General features: G+C 53.4%; 1 protein-coding gene across 1 annotated transcript in view; it reads left to right on the top strand.

Annotated features, from left to right (window-relative positions):
* Positions 1 to 19,873, top strand: part of LOC132386941 (COP9 signalosome complex subunit 7a-like) — a gene marked incomplete at its 5' end in the record, with an annotated part of 39,201 nt that extends 19,328 nt beyond the window's left edge. Inside the window, 2 exon segments of the mRNA XM_059959293.1 lie at positions 18,154 to 18,293; positions 19,557 to 19,873. Coding sequence (XP_059815276.1) covers positions 18,154 to 18,293; positions 19,557 to 19,596 — 180 coding nt within the window.

The raw sequence follows: 19,873 nt of genomic DNA, 5'->3' as shown, positions 1-19,873 counted from the left end.
CACATCCACTCTATCTGTGTCCTCTGGTCCTAGACACCCCCACTACAGGAAACAACCTCTCCACATCCACTCTATCTGTGTCCTCTGGTCCTAGACTCCCCCACGACAGGAAACAACCTCTCCACATCCACTCTATCTGTGTCCTCTGGTTCTCAAATCCCCCACGACAGGAAACATCCTCTCCATATCCACACTACCTGTGTCCACTGTTTCTCAACTCCCACACGACAGGAAACATCCTCTACACATCCACTCTATCTGTGTCCTCTGGTCCTAGACCCCCACTACAGGAAACATCCTCTCCACATCCACTCTATCTGTGTCCTCTGGTCCTAGACTCCCCCACTACAGGAAACATCCTCTCCACATCCACTCTATCTGTGTCCTCTGGTCCTAGACTCCCCCACTACAGGAAACATCCTCTCCACATCCACTCTATCTGTGTCCTCTGCTCCTACACTCCTCCACTACAGGAAACATCCTCTCCACATCCACTCTATCTGTGTCCTCTGGTCCTAGACTCCCCCACTACAGGAAACATCCTCTCCACATGCACTCTATCTGTGTCCTCTGGTCCTAGACTCCCCCACTACAGGAAACATCCTCTCCACATCCACTCTATCTGTGTCCTCTGGTCCTAGACTCCCCTACTACAGGAAACATCCTCTCCACATCCACTCTATCTGTGTCCTCTGGTCCTAGACTCCCCCACTACAGGAAACATCCTCTCCACATCCACTCTATCTGTGTCCTCTGGTTCTCAACTCCCCCACGACAGGAAACATCCTCTCCATATCCACTCTATCTGTGTCCTCTGGTTCTCAACTCCCCCACGACAGGAAACATCCTCTACACATCCACTCTATCTGTGTCCTCTGGTCCAAGACCCCCACTACAGGAAACATCCTCTCCACCTCCACTATCAGTGTCCTCTGGTCTTAGACTCCCCTACTACAGGAAACATCCTCTCCACATCCACTCTATCTGTTTCCTCTGGTCCTAGACACCCCCACTACAGGAAACAACCTCTCCACATCCACTCTATCTGTGTCCTCTGGTTCTCAACTCCCCCACGACAGGAAACATCCTCTCCATATCCACTCTATCTGTGTCCTCTGGTTCTCAACTCCCCCACGACAGGAAACATCCTCTCCACATCCACTCTATCTGTGTCCTCTGGTCCTAGACCCCCACTACAGGAAACATCCTCTCCAAACCCAGTCTATCTGTGTCCTCTTGTCCTAGCCTCCCCCACAACAGGAAACATCCTCTCCACATCCACTCTATCTGTGTCCTCCGGTACTAGACTCCCCCACTACAGGAAACATCCTCTCCACATCCACTCTATCTGTGTCCTCTGGTCCTAGACTCCCCTACTACAGGAAACATCCTCTCCACATCCACTCTATCTGTGTCCTCTGGTCCTAGACACCCCCACTACAGGAAACATCCTCTCCACATCCACTATCAGTGTCCTCTGGTCCTAGACTCCCCTACTACAGGAAACATCCTCTCCACATCCACTCTATCTGTGTCCTCTGGTCCTAGACACCCCCACTACAGGAAACAACCTCTCCACATCCACTCTATCTGTGTCCTCTGGTTCTCAAATCCCCCACGACAGGAAACATCCTCTCCATATCCACTCTATCTGTGTCCACTGTTTCTCAACTCCCCCACGACAGGAAACATCCTCTACACATCCACTCTATCTGTGTCCTCTGGTCCTAGACCCCCACTACAGGAAACATCCTCTCCACCTCCACTATCAGTGTCCTCTGGTCTTAGACTCCCCACTGCAGGAAACATCCTCTGCACATCCACTCTATCTGTGTCCTCTGGTCCTAGACTCTCCCACCACGGGAAACATCCTCTCCACATCCACTCTATCTGTGTCCTCTGGTCCTAGACTCCCCCACTACAGGAAACATCCTCTCCACATCCACTCTATCTGTGTCCTCTGGTCCTAGACTCCCCCACTACAGGAAACATCCTCTCCACATCCACTCTATCTGTGTCCTCTGGTCCTAGACTCCCCCACTACAGGAAACATCCTCTCCACATCCACTCTATCTGTGTCCTCTGGTTCTCAACTCCCCCACGACAGGAAACATCCTCTCCATATCCACTCTATCTGTGCTCTCTGGTCCTAGACTCCCCCACTACAGGAAACATCCTCTCCACATCCACTCTATCTGTGTCCTCTGCTCCTAGACTCCTCCACTACAGGAAACATCCTCTCCACATCCACTCTATCTGTGTCCTCTGGTCCTAGACTCCCCCACTACAGGAAACATCCTCTCCACATCCACTCTATCTGTGTCCTCTGGTCCTAGACTCCCCCACTACAGGAAACATCCTCTCCACATCCACTCTATCTGTGTCCTCTGGTCCTAGACTCCCCTACTACAGGAAACATCCTCTCCACATCCACTCTATCTGTGTCCTCTGGTCCTAGACTCCCCCACTACAGGAAACATCCTCTCCACATCCACTCTATCTGTGTCCTCTGGTTCTCATCTCCCCCACGACAGGAAACATCCTCTCCATATCCACTCTATCTGTGTCCTCTGGTTCTCAACTCCCCCACAACAGGAAACATCCTCTACACATCTACTCTATCTGTGTCCTCTGGTCCAAGACCCCCACGACAGGAAACATCCTCTCCACCTCCACTATCAGTGTCCTCTGGTCTTAGACTCCCCACTGCAGGAAACATCCTCTCCACATCCACTCTATCTGTGTCCTCTGGTCCTAGACTCCCCCACGACAGGAAACATCCTCTCCACATCCACTCTATCTGTGTCCTCTGGTCCTAGACTCTCCCACCATGGGAACATCCTCTCCACATCCACTCTATCTGTGTCCTCTGGTCCTAGACTCCCCCACTACAGGAAACATCCTCTCCACATCCACTCCATCTGTGTCCTCTGGTTCTCAACTCCCCCACGACAGGAAACATCCTCTCCACCTCCACTATCAGTGTCCTCTGGTCTTAGACTCCCACAACTACAGGAAACATCCTCTCCACATCCACTCTATCTGTGTCCTCTGGTCCTAGACTCCCCCACTACAGGAAACATCCTCTCCACATCCACTCTATCTGTGTCCTCTGGTCCTAGACTCTCCCACCACGGGAAACATCCTCTCCACATCCACTCTATCTGTGTCCTCTGCTCCTAGACTCCTCCACTACAGGAAACATCCTCTCCACATCCACTCTATCTGTGTCCTCTGCTCCTAGACTCCTCCACTACAGGAAACATCCTCTCCACATCCACTCTATCTGTGTCCTCTGGTCCTAGACTCCCCCACGACAGGAAACATCCTCTCCACATCCACTGTATCTGTGTCCTCTGGTTCTCAACTCCCCCACGACAGGAAACATCCTCTCCATATCCACTCTATCTGTGACCTCTGGTCCTAGACTCCCCCACTACAGGAAACATCCTCTCCACATCCAGTCTATCTGTGTCCTCTGGTCCTAGACTCCCCCACGACAGGAAACATCCTCTCCACCTCCACTATCAGTGTCCTCTGGTCTTAGACTCCCCCAACTACAGGAAACATCCTCTCCACATCCACTCTATCTGTGTCCTCTGGTCCTAGACTCCCCCACTACAGGAAACATCCTCTCCACATCCACTCTATCTGTGTCCTCTGGTCCTAGACTCTCCCACCACGGGAAACATCCTCTCCACATACACTCTATCTGTGTCCTCTGCTCCTAGACTCCTCCACTACAGGAAACATCCTCTCCACATCCACTCTATCTGTGTCCTCTGCTCCTAGACTCCTCCACTACAGGAAACATCCTCTCCACATCCACTCTATCTGTGTCCTCTGGTCCTAGACTCCCCTACTACAGGAAACATCCTCTCCACATCCACTCTATCTGTGTCCTCTGGTCCTAGACTCTCCCACCATGGGAACATACTCTCCACATCCACTCTATCTGTGTCCTCTGGTCCTAGACTCCCCCACTACAGGAAACATCCTCTCCACATCCACTCTATCTGTGTCCTCTGCTCCTAGACTCCTCCACTACAGGAAACATCCTCTCCACATCCACTCTATCTGTGTCCTCTGGTCCTAGACTCCCCTACTACAGGAAACATCCTCTACACATCCACTCTATCTGTGTCCTCTGGTCCTAGACCCCCACTACAGGAAACATCCTCTCCACATCCACTCTATCTGTGTCCTCTGGTCCTAGACTCCCCCACTACAGGAAACATCCTCTCCACATCCACTCTATCTGTGTCCTCTGGTCCTAGACTCCCCCACTACAGGAAACAACCTCTCCACATCCACTCTATCTGTGTCCTCTGGTTCTCAAATCCCCCACGACAGGAAACATCCTCTCCATATCCACTCTATCTGTGTCCACTGTTTCTCAACTCCCCCACGACAGGAAACATCCTCTACACATCCACTCTATCTGTTTCCTCTGGTCCTAGACCCCCACTACAGGAAACATCCTCTCCACCTCCACTATCAGTGTCCTCTGGTCTTAGACTCCCCACTGCAGGAAACATCCTCTGCACATCCACTCTATCTGTGTCCTCTGGTCCTAGACTCTCCCACCACGGGAAACATCCTCTCCACATCCACTCTATCTGTGTCCTCTGGTCCTAGACTCCCCCACTACAGGAAACATCCTCTCCACATCCACTCTATCTGTGTCCTCTGGTCCTAGACTCCCCCACTACAGGAAACATCCTCTCCACATGCACTCTATCTGTGTCCTCTGGTCCTAGACTCCCCCACTACAGGAAACATCCTCTCCACATCCACTCTATCTGTGTCCTCTGGTTCTCAACTCCCCCACGACAGGAAACATCCTCTCCATATCCACTCTATCTGTGCTCTCTGGTCCTAGACTCCCCCACTACAGGAAACATCCTCTCCACATCCACTCTATCTGTATCCTCTGCTCCTAGACTCCTCCACTACAGGAAACATCCTCTCCACATCCACTCTATCTGTGTCCTCTGGTCCTAGACTCCCCCACTACAGGAAACATCCTCTCCACATCCACTCTATCTGTGTCCTCTGGTCCTAGACTCCCCCACTACAGGAAACATCCTCTCCACATCCACTCTATCTGTGTCCTCTGGTCCTAGACTCCCCTACTACAGGAAACATCCTCTCCACATCCACTCTATCTGTGTCCTCTGGTCCTAGACTCCCCCACTACAGGAAACATCCTCTCCACATCCACTCTATCTGTGTCCTCTGGTTCTCAACTCCCCCACGACAGGAAACATCCTCTCCATATCCACTCTATCTGTGTCCTCTGGTTCTCAACTCCCCCACAACAGGAAACATCCTCTACACATCTACTCTATCTGTGTCCTCTGGTCCAAGACCCCCACGACAGGAAACATCCTCTCCACCTCCACTATCAGTGTCCTCTGGTCTTAGACTCCCCACTGCAGGAAACATCCTCTCCACATCCACTCTATCTGTGTCCTCTGGTCCTAGACTCCCCCACGACAGGAAACATCCTCTCCACATCCACTCTATCTGTGTCCTCTGGTCCTAGACTCTCCCACCATGGGAACATCCTCTCCACATCCACTCTATCTGTGTCCTCTGGTCCTAGACTCCCCCACTACAGGAAACATCCTCTCCACATCCACTCCATCTGTGTCCTCTGGTTCTCAACTCCCCCACGACAGGAAACATCCTCTCCACCTCCACTATCAGTGTCCTCTGGTCTTAGACTCCCACAACTACAGGAAACATCCTCTCCACATCCACTCTATCTGTGTCCTCTGGTCCTAGACTCCCCCACTACAGGAAACATCCTCTCCACATCCACTCTATCTGTGTCCTCTGGTCCTAGACTCTCCCACCACGGGAAACATCCTCTCCACATCCACTCTATCTGTGTCCTCTGCTCCTAGACTCCTCCACTACAGGAAACATCCTCTCCACATCCACTCTATCTGTGTCCTCTGCTCCTAGACTCCTCCACTACAGGAAACATCCTCTCCACATCCACTCTATCTGTGTCCTCTGGTCCTAGACTCCCCCACGACAGGAAACATCCTCTCCACATCCACTGTATCTGTGTCCTCTGGTTCTCAACTCCCCCACGACAGGAAACATCCTCTCCATATCCACTCTATCTGTGACCTCTGGTCCTAGACTCCCCCACTACAGGAAACATCCTCTCCACATCCAGTCTATCTGTGTCCTCTGGTCCTAGACTCCCCCACGACAGGAAACATCCTCTCCACCTCCACTATCAGTGTCCTCTGGTCTTAGACTCCCCCAACTACAGGAAACATCCTCTCCACATCCACTCTATCTGTGTCCTCTGGTCCTAGACTCCCCCACTACAGGAAACATCCTCTCCACATCCACTCTAACTGTGTCCTCTGGTCCTAGACTCTCCCACCACGGGAAACATCCTCTCCACATACACTCTATCTGTGTCCTCTGCTCCTAGACTCCTCCACTACAGGAAACATCCTCTCCACATCCACTCTATCTGTGTCCTCTGCTCCTAGACTCCTCCACTACAGGAAACATCCTCTCCACATCCACTCTATCTGTGTCCTCTGGTCCTAGACTCCCCTACTACAGGAAACATCCTCTCCACATCCACTCTATCTGTGTCCTCTGGTCCTAGACTCTCCCACCATGGGAACATCCTCTCCACATCCACTCTATCTGTGTCCTCTGGTCCTAGACTCCCCCACTACAGGAAACATCCTCTCCACATCCACTCCATCTGTGTCCTCTGGTTCTCAACTCCCCCACGACAGGAAACATCCTCTCCACATCCACTCTATCTGTGTCCTCTGGTCCTAGACTCTCCCACCACGGGAAACATCCTCTCCACATCCACTCTATCTGTGTCCTCTGCTCCTAGACTCCTCCACTACAGGAAACATCCTCTCCACATCCACTCTATCTGTGTCCTCTGGTCTTAGACTCCCCCAACTACAGGAAACATCCTCTCCACATCCACTCTATCTGTGTCCTCTGGTCCTAGACTCCCCCACTACAGGAAACATCCTCTCCACATCCACTCTATCTGTGTCCTCTGGTCCTAGACTCTCCCACCACGGGAAACATCCTCTCCACATACACTCTATCTGTGTCCTCTGCTCCTAGACTCCTCCACTACAGGAAACATCCTCTCCACATCCACTCTATCTGTGTCCTCTGCTCCTAGACTCCTCCACTACAGGAAACATCCTCTCCACATCCACTCTATCTGTGTCCTCTGGTCCTAGACTCCCCTACTACAGGAAACATCCTCTCCACATCCACTCTATCTGTGTCCTCTGGTCCTAGACTCTCCCACCATGGGAACATACTCTCCACATCCACTCTATCTGTGTCCTCTGGTCCTAGACTCCCCCACTACAGGAAACATCCTCTCCACATCCACTCTATCTGTGTCCTCTGCTCCTAGACTCCTCCACTACAGGAAACATCCTCTCCACATCCACTCTATCTGTGTCCTCTGGTCCTAGACTCCCCTACTACAGGAAACATCCTCTACACATCCACTCTATCTGTGTCCTCTGGTCCTAGACCCCCACTACAGGAAACATCCTCTCCACATCCACTCTATCTGTGTCCTCTGGTCCTAGACTCCCCCACTACAGGAAACATCCTCTCCACATCCACTCTATCTGTGTCCTCTGGTCCTAGACTCCCCCACTACAGGAAACAACCTCTCCACATCCACTCTATCTGTGTCCTCTGGTTCTCAAATCCCCCACGACAGGAAACATCCTCTCCATATCCACTCTATCTGTGTCCACTGTTTCTCAACTCCCCCACGACAGGAAACATCCTCTACACATCCACTCTATCTGTTTCCTCTGGTCCTAGACCCCCACTACAGGAAACATCCTCTCCACATCCACTCTATCTGTGTCCTCTGGTCCTAGACTCCCCCACTACAGGAAACATCCTCTCCACATCCACTCTATCTGTGTCCTCTGGTTCTCAACTCCCCCACGACAGGAAACATCCTCTCCATATCCACTCTATCTGTGTCCTCTGGTTCTCAACTCCCCCACAACAGGAAACATCCTCTACACATCTACTCTATCTGTGTCCTCTGGTCCAAGACCCCCACGACAGGAAACATCCTCTCCACCTCCACTATCAGTGTCCTCTGGTCTTAGACTCCCCACTGCAGGAAACATCCTCTCCACATCCACTCTATCTGTGTCCTCTGGTCCTAGACTCCCCCACGACAGGAAACATCCTCTCCACATCCACTCTATCTGTGTCCTCTGGTCCTAGACTCTCCCACCATGGGAACATCCTCTCCACATCCACTCTATCTGTGTCCTCTGGTCCTAGACTCCCCCACTACAGGAAACATCCTCTCCACATCCACTCCATCTGTGTCCTCTGGTTCTCAACTCCCCCACGACAGGAAACATCCTCTCCACCTCCACTATCAGTGTCCTCTGGTCTTAGACTCCCACAACTACAGGAAACATCCTCTCCACATCCACTCTATCTGTGTCCTCTGGTCCTAGACTCCCCCACTACAGGAAACATCCTCTCCACATCCACTCTATCTGTGTCCTCTGGTCCTAGACTCTCCCACCACGGGAAACATCCTCTCCACATCCACTCTATCTGTGTCCTCTGCTCCTAGACTCCTCCACTACAGGAAACATCCTCTCCACATCCACTCTATCTGTGTCCTCTGCTCCTAGACTCCTCCACTACAGGAAACATCCTCTCCACATCCACTCTATCTGTGTCCTCTGGTCCTAGACTCCCCCACGACAGGAAACATCCTCTCCACATCCACTGTATCTGTGTCCTCTGGTTCTCAACTCCCCCACGACAGGAAACATCCTCTCCATATCCACTCTATCTGTGACCTCTGGTCCTAGACTCCCCCACTACAGGAAACATCCTCTCCACATCCAGTCTATCTGTGTCCTCTGGTCCTAGACTCCCCCACGACAGGAAACATCCTCTCCACCTCCACTATCAGTGTCCTCTGGTCTTAGACTCCCCCAACTACAGGAAACATCCTCTCCACATCCACTCTATCTGTGTCCTCTGGTCCTAGACTCCCCCACTACAGGAAACATCCTCTCCACATCCACTCTAACTGTGTCCTCTGGTCCTAGACTCTCCCACCACGGGAAACATCCTCTCCACATACACTCTATCTGTGTCCTCTGCTCCTAGACTCCTCCACTACAGGAAACATCCTCTCCACATCCACTCTATCTGTGTCCTCTGCTCCTAGACTCCTCCACTACAGGAAACATCCTCTCCACATCCACTCTATCTGTGTCCTCTGGTCCTAGACTCCCCTACTACAGGAAACATCCTCTCCACATCCACTCTATCTGTGTCCTCTGGTCCTAGACTCTCCCACCATGGGAACATCCTCTCCACATCCACTCTATCTGTGTCCTCTGGTCCTAGACTCCCCCACTACAGGAAACATCCTCTCCACATCCACTCTATCTGTGTCCTCTGCTCCTAGACTCCTCCACTACAGGAAACATCCTCTCCACATCCACTCTATCTGTGTCCTCTGGTCCTAGACTCCCCCACTACAGGAAACATCCTCTCCACATCCACTCTATCTGTGTCCTCTGGTCCTAGACTCCCCCACTACAGGAAACATCCTCTCCACATCCACTCTATCTGTGTCCTCTGGTCCTAGACTCCCCTACTACAGGAAACATCCTCTCCACATCCACTCTATCTGTGTCCTCTGGTCCTAGACTCCCCCACTACAGGAAACATCCTCTCCACATCCACTCTATCTGTGTCCTCTGGTTCTCAACTCCCCCACGACAGGAAACATCCTCTCCATATCCACTCTATCTGTGTCCTCTGGTTCTCAACTCCCCCACAACAGGAAACATCCTCTACACATCTACTCTATCTGTGTCCTCTGGTCCAAGACCCCCACGACAGGAAACATCCTCTCCACCTCCACTCTATCTGTGTCCTCTGGTCCTAGACTCCCCCACTACAGGAAACATCCTCTCCACATCCACTCCATCTGTGTCCTCTGGTTCTCAACTCCCCCACGACAGGAAACATCCTCTCCACCTCCACTATCAGTGTCCTCTGGTCTTAGACTCCCCCAACTACAGGAAACATCCTCTCCACATCCACTCTATCTGTGTCCTCTGGTCCTAGACTCCCCCACTACAGGAAACATCCTCTCCACATCCACTCTATCTGTGTCCTCTGGTCCTAGACTCTCCCACCACGGGAAACATCCTCTCCACATCCACTCTATCTGTGTCCTCTGCTCCTAGACTCCTCCACTACAGGAAACATCCTCTCCACATCCACTCTATCTGTGTCCTCTGCTCCTAGACTCCTCCACTACAGGAAACATCCTCTCCACATCCACTCTATCTGTGTCCTCTGGTCCTAGACTCCCCCACGACAGGAAACATCCTCTCCACATCCACTGTATCTGTGTCCTCTGGTTCTCAACTCCCCCACGACAGGAAACATCCTCTCCATATCCACTCTATCTGTGACCTCTGGTCCTAGACTCCCCCACTACAGGAAACATCCTCTCCACATCCAGTCTATCTGTGTCCTCTGGTCCTAGACTCCCCCACGACAGGAAACATCCTCTCCACCTCCACTATCAGTGTCCTCTGGTCTTAGACTCCCCCAACTACAGGAAACATCCTCTCCACATCCACTCTATCTGTGTCCTCTGGTCCTAGACTCCCCCACTACAGGAAACATCCTCTCCACATCCACTCTATCTGTGTCCTCTGGTCCTAGACTCTCCCACCACGGGAAACATCCTCTCCACATACACTCTATCTGTGTCCTCTGCTCCTAGACTCCTCCACTACAGGAAACATCCTCTCCACATCCACTCTATCTGTGTCCTCTGCTCCTAGACTCCTCCACTACAGGAAACATCCTCTCCACATCCACTCTATCTGTGTCCTCTGGTCCTAGACTCCCCTACTACAGGAAACATCCTCTCCACATCCACTCTATCTGTGTCCTCTGGTCCTAGACACCCCCACTACAGGAAACATCCTCTCCACATCCACTATCAGTGTCCTCTGGTCCTAGACTCCCCTACTACAGGAAACATCCTCTCCACATCCACTCTATCTGTGTCCTCTGGTCCTAGACACCCCCACTACAGGAAAAAACCTCTCCACATCCACTCTATCTGTGTCCTCTGGTTCTCAACTCCCCCACGACAGGAAACATCCTCTACACATCCACTCTATCTGTGTCCTCTAGTCCTAGACCCCCACTACAGGAAACATCCTCTCCAAACCCAGTCTATATGTGACCTCTGGTCCTAGACTCTCCCAACACGGGAAACATCCTCTCCACCTTCACTCTATCTGTGTCCTCTGGTCCTAGACTCCCCCACTACAGGAAACATCCTCTCCACATCCACTCTATCTGTGTCCTCTGGTCCTAGACCCCCCCCACTACAGGAAACCCTCTCCACATCCACTCTATCTGTGTCCTCTTGTCCTAGCCTCCCCCACAACAGGAAACATCCTCTCCACATCCACTCTATCTGTGTCCTCCGGTCCTAGACTCCCCCACTACAGGAAACAACCTCTCCACATCCACTCTATCTGTGTCCTCTGGTCCTAGACTCCCCCACTACAGGAAACATCCTCTCCACATCCACTCTATCTGTGTCCTCTTGTCCTAGCCTCCCCCACAACAGGAAACATCCTCTCCACATCCACTCTATCTGTGTCCTCCGGTCCTAGACTCCCCCACTACAGGAAACATCCTCTCCACATCCACTCTATCTGTGTCCTCTGGTCCTAGACTTCCCCACTACAGGAAACATCCTCTCCACATCCACTCTATCTGTGTCCTCTGGTCCTAGACACCCCCACTACAGGAAATAACCTCTCTACATCCACTCTATCTGTGTCCTCTGGTTCTCAAATCCCCCACGACAGGAAACATCCTCTCCATATCCACTCTATCTGTGTCCACTGTTTCTCAACTCCCCCACGACAGGAAACATCCTCTACACATCCACTCTATCTGTGTCCTCTGGTCCTAGACCCCCACTACAGGAAACATCCTCTCCACCTCCACTATCAGTGTCCTCTGGTCTTAGACTCCCCACTGCAGGAAACATCCTCTCCACATCCACTCTATCTGTGTCCTCTGGTCCTAGACTCTCCCACCACGGGAAACATCCTCTCCACATCCACTCTATCTGTGTCCTCTGGTCCTAGACTCCCCCACTACAGGAAACATCCTCTCCACATCCACTCTATCTGTGTCCTCTGGTCCTAGACTCCCCCACTACAGGAAACATCCTCTCCACATCCACTCTATCTGTGTCCTCTGGTCCTAGACTCCCCCACTACAGGAAACATCCTCTCCACATCCACTCTATCTGTGTCCTCTGGTTCTCAACTCCCCCACGACAGGAAACATCCTCTCCATATCCACTCCATCTGTGACCTCTGGTCCTAGACTCCCCCACTACAGGAAACATCCTCTCCACATCCACTCTATCTGTGTCCTCTGCTCCTAGACTCCTCCACTACAGGAAACATCCTCTCCACATCCACTCTATCTGTGTCCTCTGGTCCTAGACTCCCCTACTACAGGAAACATCCTCTCCACATCCACTCTATCTGTGTCCTCTGGTCCTAGACTCCCCCACTACAGGAAACATCCTCTCCACATCCACTCTATCTGTGTCCTCTGGTTCTCAACTCCCCCACGACAGGAAACATCCTCTACACATCCACTCTATCTGTGTCCTCTGGTCCTAGACCCCCACTACAGGAAACATCCTCTCCACCTCCACTATCAGTGTCCTCTGGTCTTAGACTCCCCCAACTACAGGAAACATCCTCTCCACATCCACTCTATCTGTGTCCTCTGGTCCTAGACTCCCCCACTACAGGAAACATCCTCTCCACATCCACTCTATCTGTGTCCTCTGGTCCTAGACTCTCCCACCACGGGAAACATCCTCTCCACATCCACTCTATCTGTGTCCTCTGCTCCTAGACTCCTCCATTACAGGAAACATCCTCTCCACATCCACTCTATCTGTGTCCTCTGGTCCTAGACTCCCCCACTACAGGAAACATCCTCTCCACATCCACTGTATCTGTGTCCTCTGGTTCTCAACTCCCCCACGACAGGAAACATCCTCTCCATATCCACTATATCTGTGACCTCTGGTCGTAGACTCCCCCACTACAGGAAACATCCTCTCCACATCCAGTCTATCTGTGTCCTCTGGTCCTAGACTCCCCTACTACAGGAAACATCCTCTCCACATCCACTCTATCTGTGTCCTCTGGTCCTAGACACCCCCACTACAGGAAACATCCTCTCCACATCCACTATCAGTGTCCTCTGGTCCTAGACTCCCCTACTACAGGAAACATCCTCTCCACATCCACTCTATCTGTGTCCTCTGGTCCTAGACACCCCCACTACAGGAAACAACCTCTCCACATCCACTCTATCTGTGTCCTATGGTTCTCAACTCCCCCACGACAGGAAACATCCTCTCCATATCCACTCTATCTGTGTCCTCTGGTTCTCAACTCCCCCACGACAGGAAACATCCTCTACACATCCACTCTATCTGTGTCCTCTGGTCCTAGACCCCCACTACAGGAAACATCCCTCCACCTCCACTATCAGTGTCCTCTGGTCTTAGACTCCCCACTGCAGGAAACATCCTCTCCACTTCCACTCTATCTGTGTCCTCTGGTCCTAGACTCCCCCATGACAGGAAACATCCTCTCCACATCCACTCTATCTGTGTCCTCTGGTCCTAGACTCTCCCACCACGGGAAACATCCTCTCCACATCCACTCTATCTGTGTCCTCTGGTCCTAGACTCCCCCACGACAGGAAACATCCTCTCCACATCCACTCTATCTGTGTCCTCTGGTCCTAGACTCCCCCACTACAGGAAACATCCTCTCCACATCCACTCTATCAGTGTCCTCTGGTCTTAGACTCCCCACTGCAGGAAACATCCTCTCCACATCCACTCTATCTGTGTCCTCTGGTCCTAGACTCCCCCCACGACAGGAAACATCCTCTCCACATCCACTCTATCTGTGTCCTCTGGTCCTAGACTCCCCCACTACAGGAAACATCCTCTCCACATCCACTCTATCTGTGGTCCTAGACTCTCCCACCACGGGAAACATCCTCTCCACATCCACTCTATCTGTGTCCTCTGCTCCTAGACTCCTCCACTACAGGAAACATCCTCTCCACATCCACTCTATCTGTGTCCTCGGCTCCTAGACTCCTCCACTACAGGAAACATCCTCTCCACATCCACTCTATCTGTGTCCTCTGGTCCTAGACTCCGCCACTACAGGAAACATCCTCTCCACATCCACTCTATCTGTGTCCTCTGGTCCTAGACTCCCCCACTACAGGAAACATCCTCTCCACATCCACTCTATCTGTGTCCTCTGGTCCTAGACTCCCCTACTACAGGAAACATCCTCTCCACCTCCACTAACAGTGTCCTCTGGTCTTAGACTCCCCACTGCAGGAAACATCCTCTCCACATCCACTCTATCTGTGTCCTCTGGTCCTAGACTCCCCCACGACAGGAAACATCCTCTCCACATCCACTCTATCTGTGTCCTCTGGTCCTAGACTCTCCCACCACGGGAACATCCTCTCCACATCCACTCTATCTGTGTCCTCTGGTCCTAGACTCCCCCACTACAGGAAACATCCTCTCCACATCCACTCTATCTGTGTCCTCTGGTCCTAGACTCCCCCACTACAGGAAACATCCTCTCCACATCCACTCTATCTGTGTCCTCTGGTTCTCAACTCCCCCACGACAGGAAACATCCTCTCCATATCCACTCTATCTGTGACCTCTGGTCCTAGACTCCCCCACTACAGGAAACATCCTCTCCACATCCACTCCATCTGTGTCGTCTGGTTCTCAACTCCCCCACGACAGGAAACATCCTCTACACATCCACTCTATCAGTGTCCTCTGGTCTTAGACTCCCCACTGCAGGAAACATCCTCTACATATCCACTCTATCTGTGTCCTCTGGTCCTAGACTCCCCCACGACAGGAAACATCCTCTCCACATCCACTCTATCTGTGTCCTCTGGTCCTAGACCCCCACTACAGGAAACATGCTCTCCACCTCCACTATCAGTGTCCTCTGGTCTTAGACTCCCCCAACTACAGGAAACATCCTCTCCACATCCACTCTATCTGTGTCCTCTGCTCCTAGACTCCTCCACTACAGGAAACATCCTCTCCACATCCACTCTATCTGTGTCCTCTGGTCCTAGACTCCCCCACTACAGGAAACATCCTCTCCACATCCACTCTATCTGTGTCCTCTGGTCCTAGACTCCCCCACTACAGGAAACATCCTCTCCACATCCACTGTATCTGTGTCCTCTGGTTCTCAACTCCCCCACGACAGGAAACATCCTCTCCATATCCACTCTATCTGTGACCTCTGGTCCTAGACTCCCCCACTACAGGAAACATCCTCTCCACATCCACTCTATCTGTGTCCTCTGGTCCTAGACACCCCCACTACAGGAAACATCCTCTCCACATCCACTATCAGTGTCCTCTGGTCCTAGACTCCCCTACTACAGGAAACATCCTCTCCACATCCACTCTATCTGTGTCCTCTGGTCCTAGACACCCCCACTACAGGAAACAACCTCTCCACATCCACTCTATCTGTGTCCTCTGGTTCTCAACTCCCCCACGACAGGAAACATCCTCTCCATATCCACTCTATCTGTGTCCTCTGGTCCGAGACTCCCCCACTACAGGAAACATCCTCTCCACCTCCACTATCAGTGTCCTCTGGTCTTAGACTCCCCACTGCAGGAAACATCCTCTCCACATCCACTCTATCTGTGTCCTCTGGTCCTAGACTCCCCCACCACGGGAAACATCCTCTCCACATCCACTCTATCTGTGTCCTCTGGTCCTTGACTCCCCCACTACAGGAAACATCCTCTCCACATCCTCTCTATCTGTGTCCTCTGGTTCTAGACTCCCCCACTACTGGAAACATCCTCTCCACATCCACTCTATCTGTGTCCTCTGGTCCTAGACTCCCCCACTACAGGAAACATCCTCTCCACATCCACTCTATCTGTGTCCTCTGGTCCTAGACTCCCCCACTACAGGAAACATCCTCTCCACATCCACTCTATCTGTGTCCTCTGGTCCTAGACTCCCCTACGACAGGAAACATCCTCTCCACATCCACTCTATCTGTGTCCTCTGGTCCTAGACCCCCACTACAGGAAACATCCTCTCCACCTCCACTATCAGTGTCCTGTGGTCTTAGACTCCCACAACTACAGGAAACATCCTCTCCACATCCACTCTATCTGTGTCCTCTGGTCCTAGACTCCCCCACTACAGGAAACATCCTCTCCACATCCACTCTATCTGTGTCCTCTGGTCCTAGACTCTCCCACCACGGGAAACATCCTCTCCACATCCACTCTATCTGTGTCCTCTGCTCCTAGACTCCTCCACTACAGGAAACATCCTCTCCACATCCACTCTATCTGTGTCCTCGGCTCCTAGACTCCTCCACTACAGGAAACATCCTCTCCACATCCACTCTATCTGTGTCCTCTGGTCCTAGACTCCCCCACTACAGGAAACATCCTCTCCACATCCACTCTATCTGTGTCCTCTGGTCCTAGACTCCCCCACTACAGGAAACATCCTCTCCACATCCACTCTATCTGTGTCCTCTGGTCCTAGACTCCCCCACTACAGGAAACATCCTCTCCACATCCACTCTATCTGTGTCCTCTGGTTCTCAACTCCCCCACGACAGGAAACATCCTCTCCATATCCACTCTATCCGTGTCCTCTGGTTCTCAACTCCCCCACGACAGGAAACATCCTCTACACATCCACTCTATCTGTGTCCTCTGGTCCTAGACCCCCACTACAGGAAACATCCTCTCCACCTCCACTATCAGTGTCCTCTGGTCTTAGACTCCCCACTGCAGGAAACATCCTCTCCACATCCACTCTATCTGTGTCCTCTGGTCCTAGACTCCCCCACGACAGGAAACATCCTCTCCACATCCACTCTATCTGTGTCCTCTGGTCCTAGACTCTCCCACCACGGGGAACATCCTCTCCACATCCACTCTATCTGTGTCCTCTGGTCCTAGACTCCCCCACTACAGGAAACATGCTCTCCACATCCACTCTATCTGTGTCCTCTGGTCCTAGACTCCCCGACGACAGGAAACATCCTCTCCACATCCACTCTATCTGTGTCCTCTGGTTCTCAACTCCCCCACGACAGGAAACATCCTCTCCATATCCACTCTATCTGTGACCTCTGGTCCTAGACTCCCCCACTACAGGAAACATCCTCTCCACATCCACTCCATCTGTGTCCTCTGGTTCTCAACTCCCCCACGACAGGAAACATCCTCTACACATCCACTCTATCTGTGTCCTCTGGTCCTAGACCCCCACTACAGGAAACATCCTCTCCACCTCCACTATCAGTGTCCTCTGGTCTTAGACTCCCCCAACTACAGGAAACATCCTCTCCACATCCACTCTATCTGTGTCCTCTGGTCCTAGACTCCCCCACTACAGGAAACATCCTCTCCACATCCACTCTATCTGTGTCCTCTGGTCCTAGACTCTCCCACCACGGGAAACATCCTCTCCACATCCACTCTATCTGTGTCCTCTGCTCCTAGACTCCTCCACTACATTAAACATCCTCTCCACATCCACTCTATCTGTGTCCTCTGCTCCTAGACTCCTCCACTACAGGAAACATCCTCTCCACATCCACTCTATCTGTGTCCTCTGGTCCTAGACTCCCCCACTACAGGAAACATCCTCTCCACATCCACTCTCTCTGTGTCCTCTGGTCCTAGACTCCCCCACTACAGGAAACCTTCTCTCCACATCCACTCTATCTGTGTCCTCTGGTCCTAGACTCCCCCACTACAGGATACAGCTGTAGGAAATGTAGGTTTTGCCCCTGCGGGACAGCAGGCCAGGTGTGGGTGGGCATTAACGTGGTAGAGTGTGGCGGGGGGAGCTTCATAAATACTGTCTTCCGAGACAGTCACACCTTCCCATCCTCTTCGTTCCCCCCCTCCCCACAGGTCCTGAACCTGCGGAAGACGCTGAAGACGACGGCGGGTTCCACTGCCCAGGAGACAGAGCAGCACCTCATGGAGTCGCGGGAGCCCCCGCCCCCCGAGGACCTACGCCAGACGGGCAAAAAGGCGTCCAAGGTGAAAGGGTGGGTGTCTGCTCCTCTCTCCCCCCCCCCCCCCCCGACTGGCCTGTCGGCCCCAAAGTGGTCCGGGCCCCCGTTCCAGTGGCAATATGGCCCGAAACAGGCCGAATCCCGTTCCCACGGCAACGGGGCCCAAAGCAGGCCGGCCGCCGTTCCCACAGCAACGGGGCCCAAGACAGGCCGACCACTTTTCCCACGGCAACGGGGCCCAAAACAGGCCGACCGCCGTTCCCACAGCAACGGGGCCCAAAACAGGCCGACCCCTGTTCCCACAGCAATGGGGCCCAAGACAGGCCGACCACCTTTCCCACGGCAACGGGGCCCAAAACAGGCCGACCGCCGTTCCCACAGCAACGGGGCCCAAAACAGGCCGACCCCCGTTCCCACAGCAACGGGGCCCAAGACAAGCCGACCACCTTTCCCACGGCAATGGGGCCCAAAACCGGCCGACCGCCGTTCCCACAGCAATGGGGCCCAAAACAGGCCGACCCCCGTTCCCACAGCAATGGGGCCCAAGACAGGCCGACCACCTTTCCCACGGCAACGGGGCCCAAAACAGGCCGACCCCCGTTCCAGTGGCAATATGGCCCGAAACAGGCCGAACCCCGTTCCCACAGCAACGGGGCCCAAAACAGTCCGACCCCCGTCCCACAGCAACGGGGCCCAAGACAGGCCGACCCCCGTCCCACAGCAACGGGGCCCAAGACAGGCCGACCACCTTTCCCACGGCAACGGGGCCCAAAACAGGTCGACCGCCGTTCCCACAGCAACGGGGCCCAAAACAGGCCGACCCCCGTTCCCACAGCAACGCGGCCCAAGACAGGCCGACCATCTTTCCCACGGCAATGGGACCCAAAACAGGCCGACCCCCGTTCCCACAGCAACGCGGCCCAAGACAGGCCGACTCCCGTTCTCACGGCAAATGGGCCCAAAACAGGCCGACTCCCGTTCACACGGCAACGGGGCCCAACACCTGGAGCACAGCAGAAGGGAGGGATGAGCCCCTTGGGGAGTGGGGGGGAATCGGGGAGGGATGATGGAGGGGGGAGGGAGAGGCACAGCAGGATCCCATGATGGGGAGGGAGGGAAGGAGGGACAAGATGGCAGGGGAGAGGGATGGAGGAGGGAGGGGTGGACCAGGCACTGCAGGATCCCATGACAGAGGAGCGAGGGCCTCAGTAGAGGGGTGGGGAAGGGGAGGGAGGGTTGGACCCTCCGCCACTCTTCCAGTACCTGACCCCTCCCTCCCCCCCTCTCCTCTTTCAGGCTTCGAGGGAGTGGGAAGATCTGGTCGAAGTCCAACTAGAGGCCAGAGAGAACGTCGGTCCTGATCACACCCCACTCCCTCCCTCCTCCCCCTCCCCCCCCCTAACCCTCCGCCTACAGCCAAGGTCGACGACGTCCCGGCGACCAGCCGCCACAGGCTGAGCTCGGCCGCGCCCGGGGTTGGGGGGGGGGGGGGCGACATTCGGTCCCGTCAGCCCCTCCAGACGCTCCGCCCCGTCCCGGGACGCGGGCCGGGAGACGCCCGCCACACGTCCATCTGCATCGGGGAATTAAAAGTGTGCTCCTGCTTTGTCGCA

This window comes from Hypanus sabinus, unplaced genomic scaffold (genome assembly GCF_030144855.1).
Source record: "Hypanus sabinus isolate sHypSab1 unplaced genomic scaffold, sHypSab1.hap1 scaffold_1402, whole genome shotgun sequence".
NCBI classification, from domain to species: Eukaryota; Metazoa; Chordata; class Chondrichthyes; order Myliobatiformes; family Dasyatidae; genus Hypanus; species Hypanus sabinus.
This window is presented reverse-complemented; position numbering and strand designations above follow the sequence as displayed.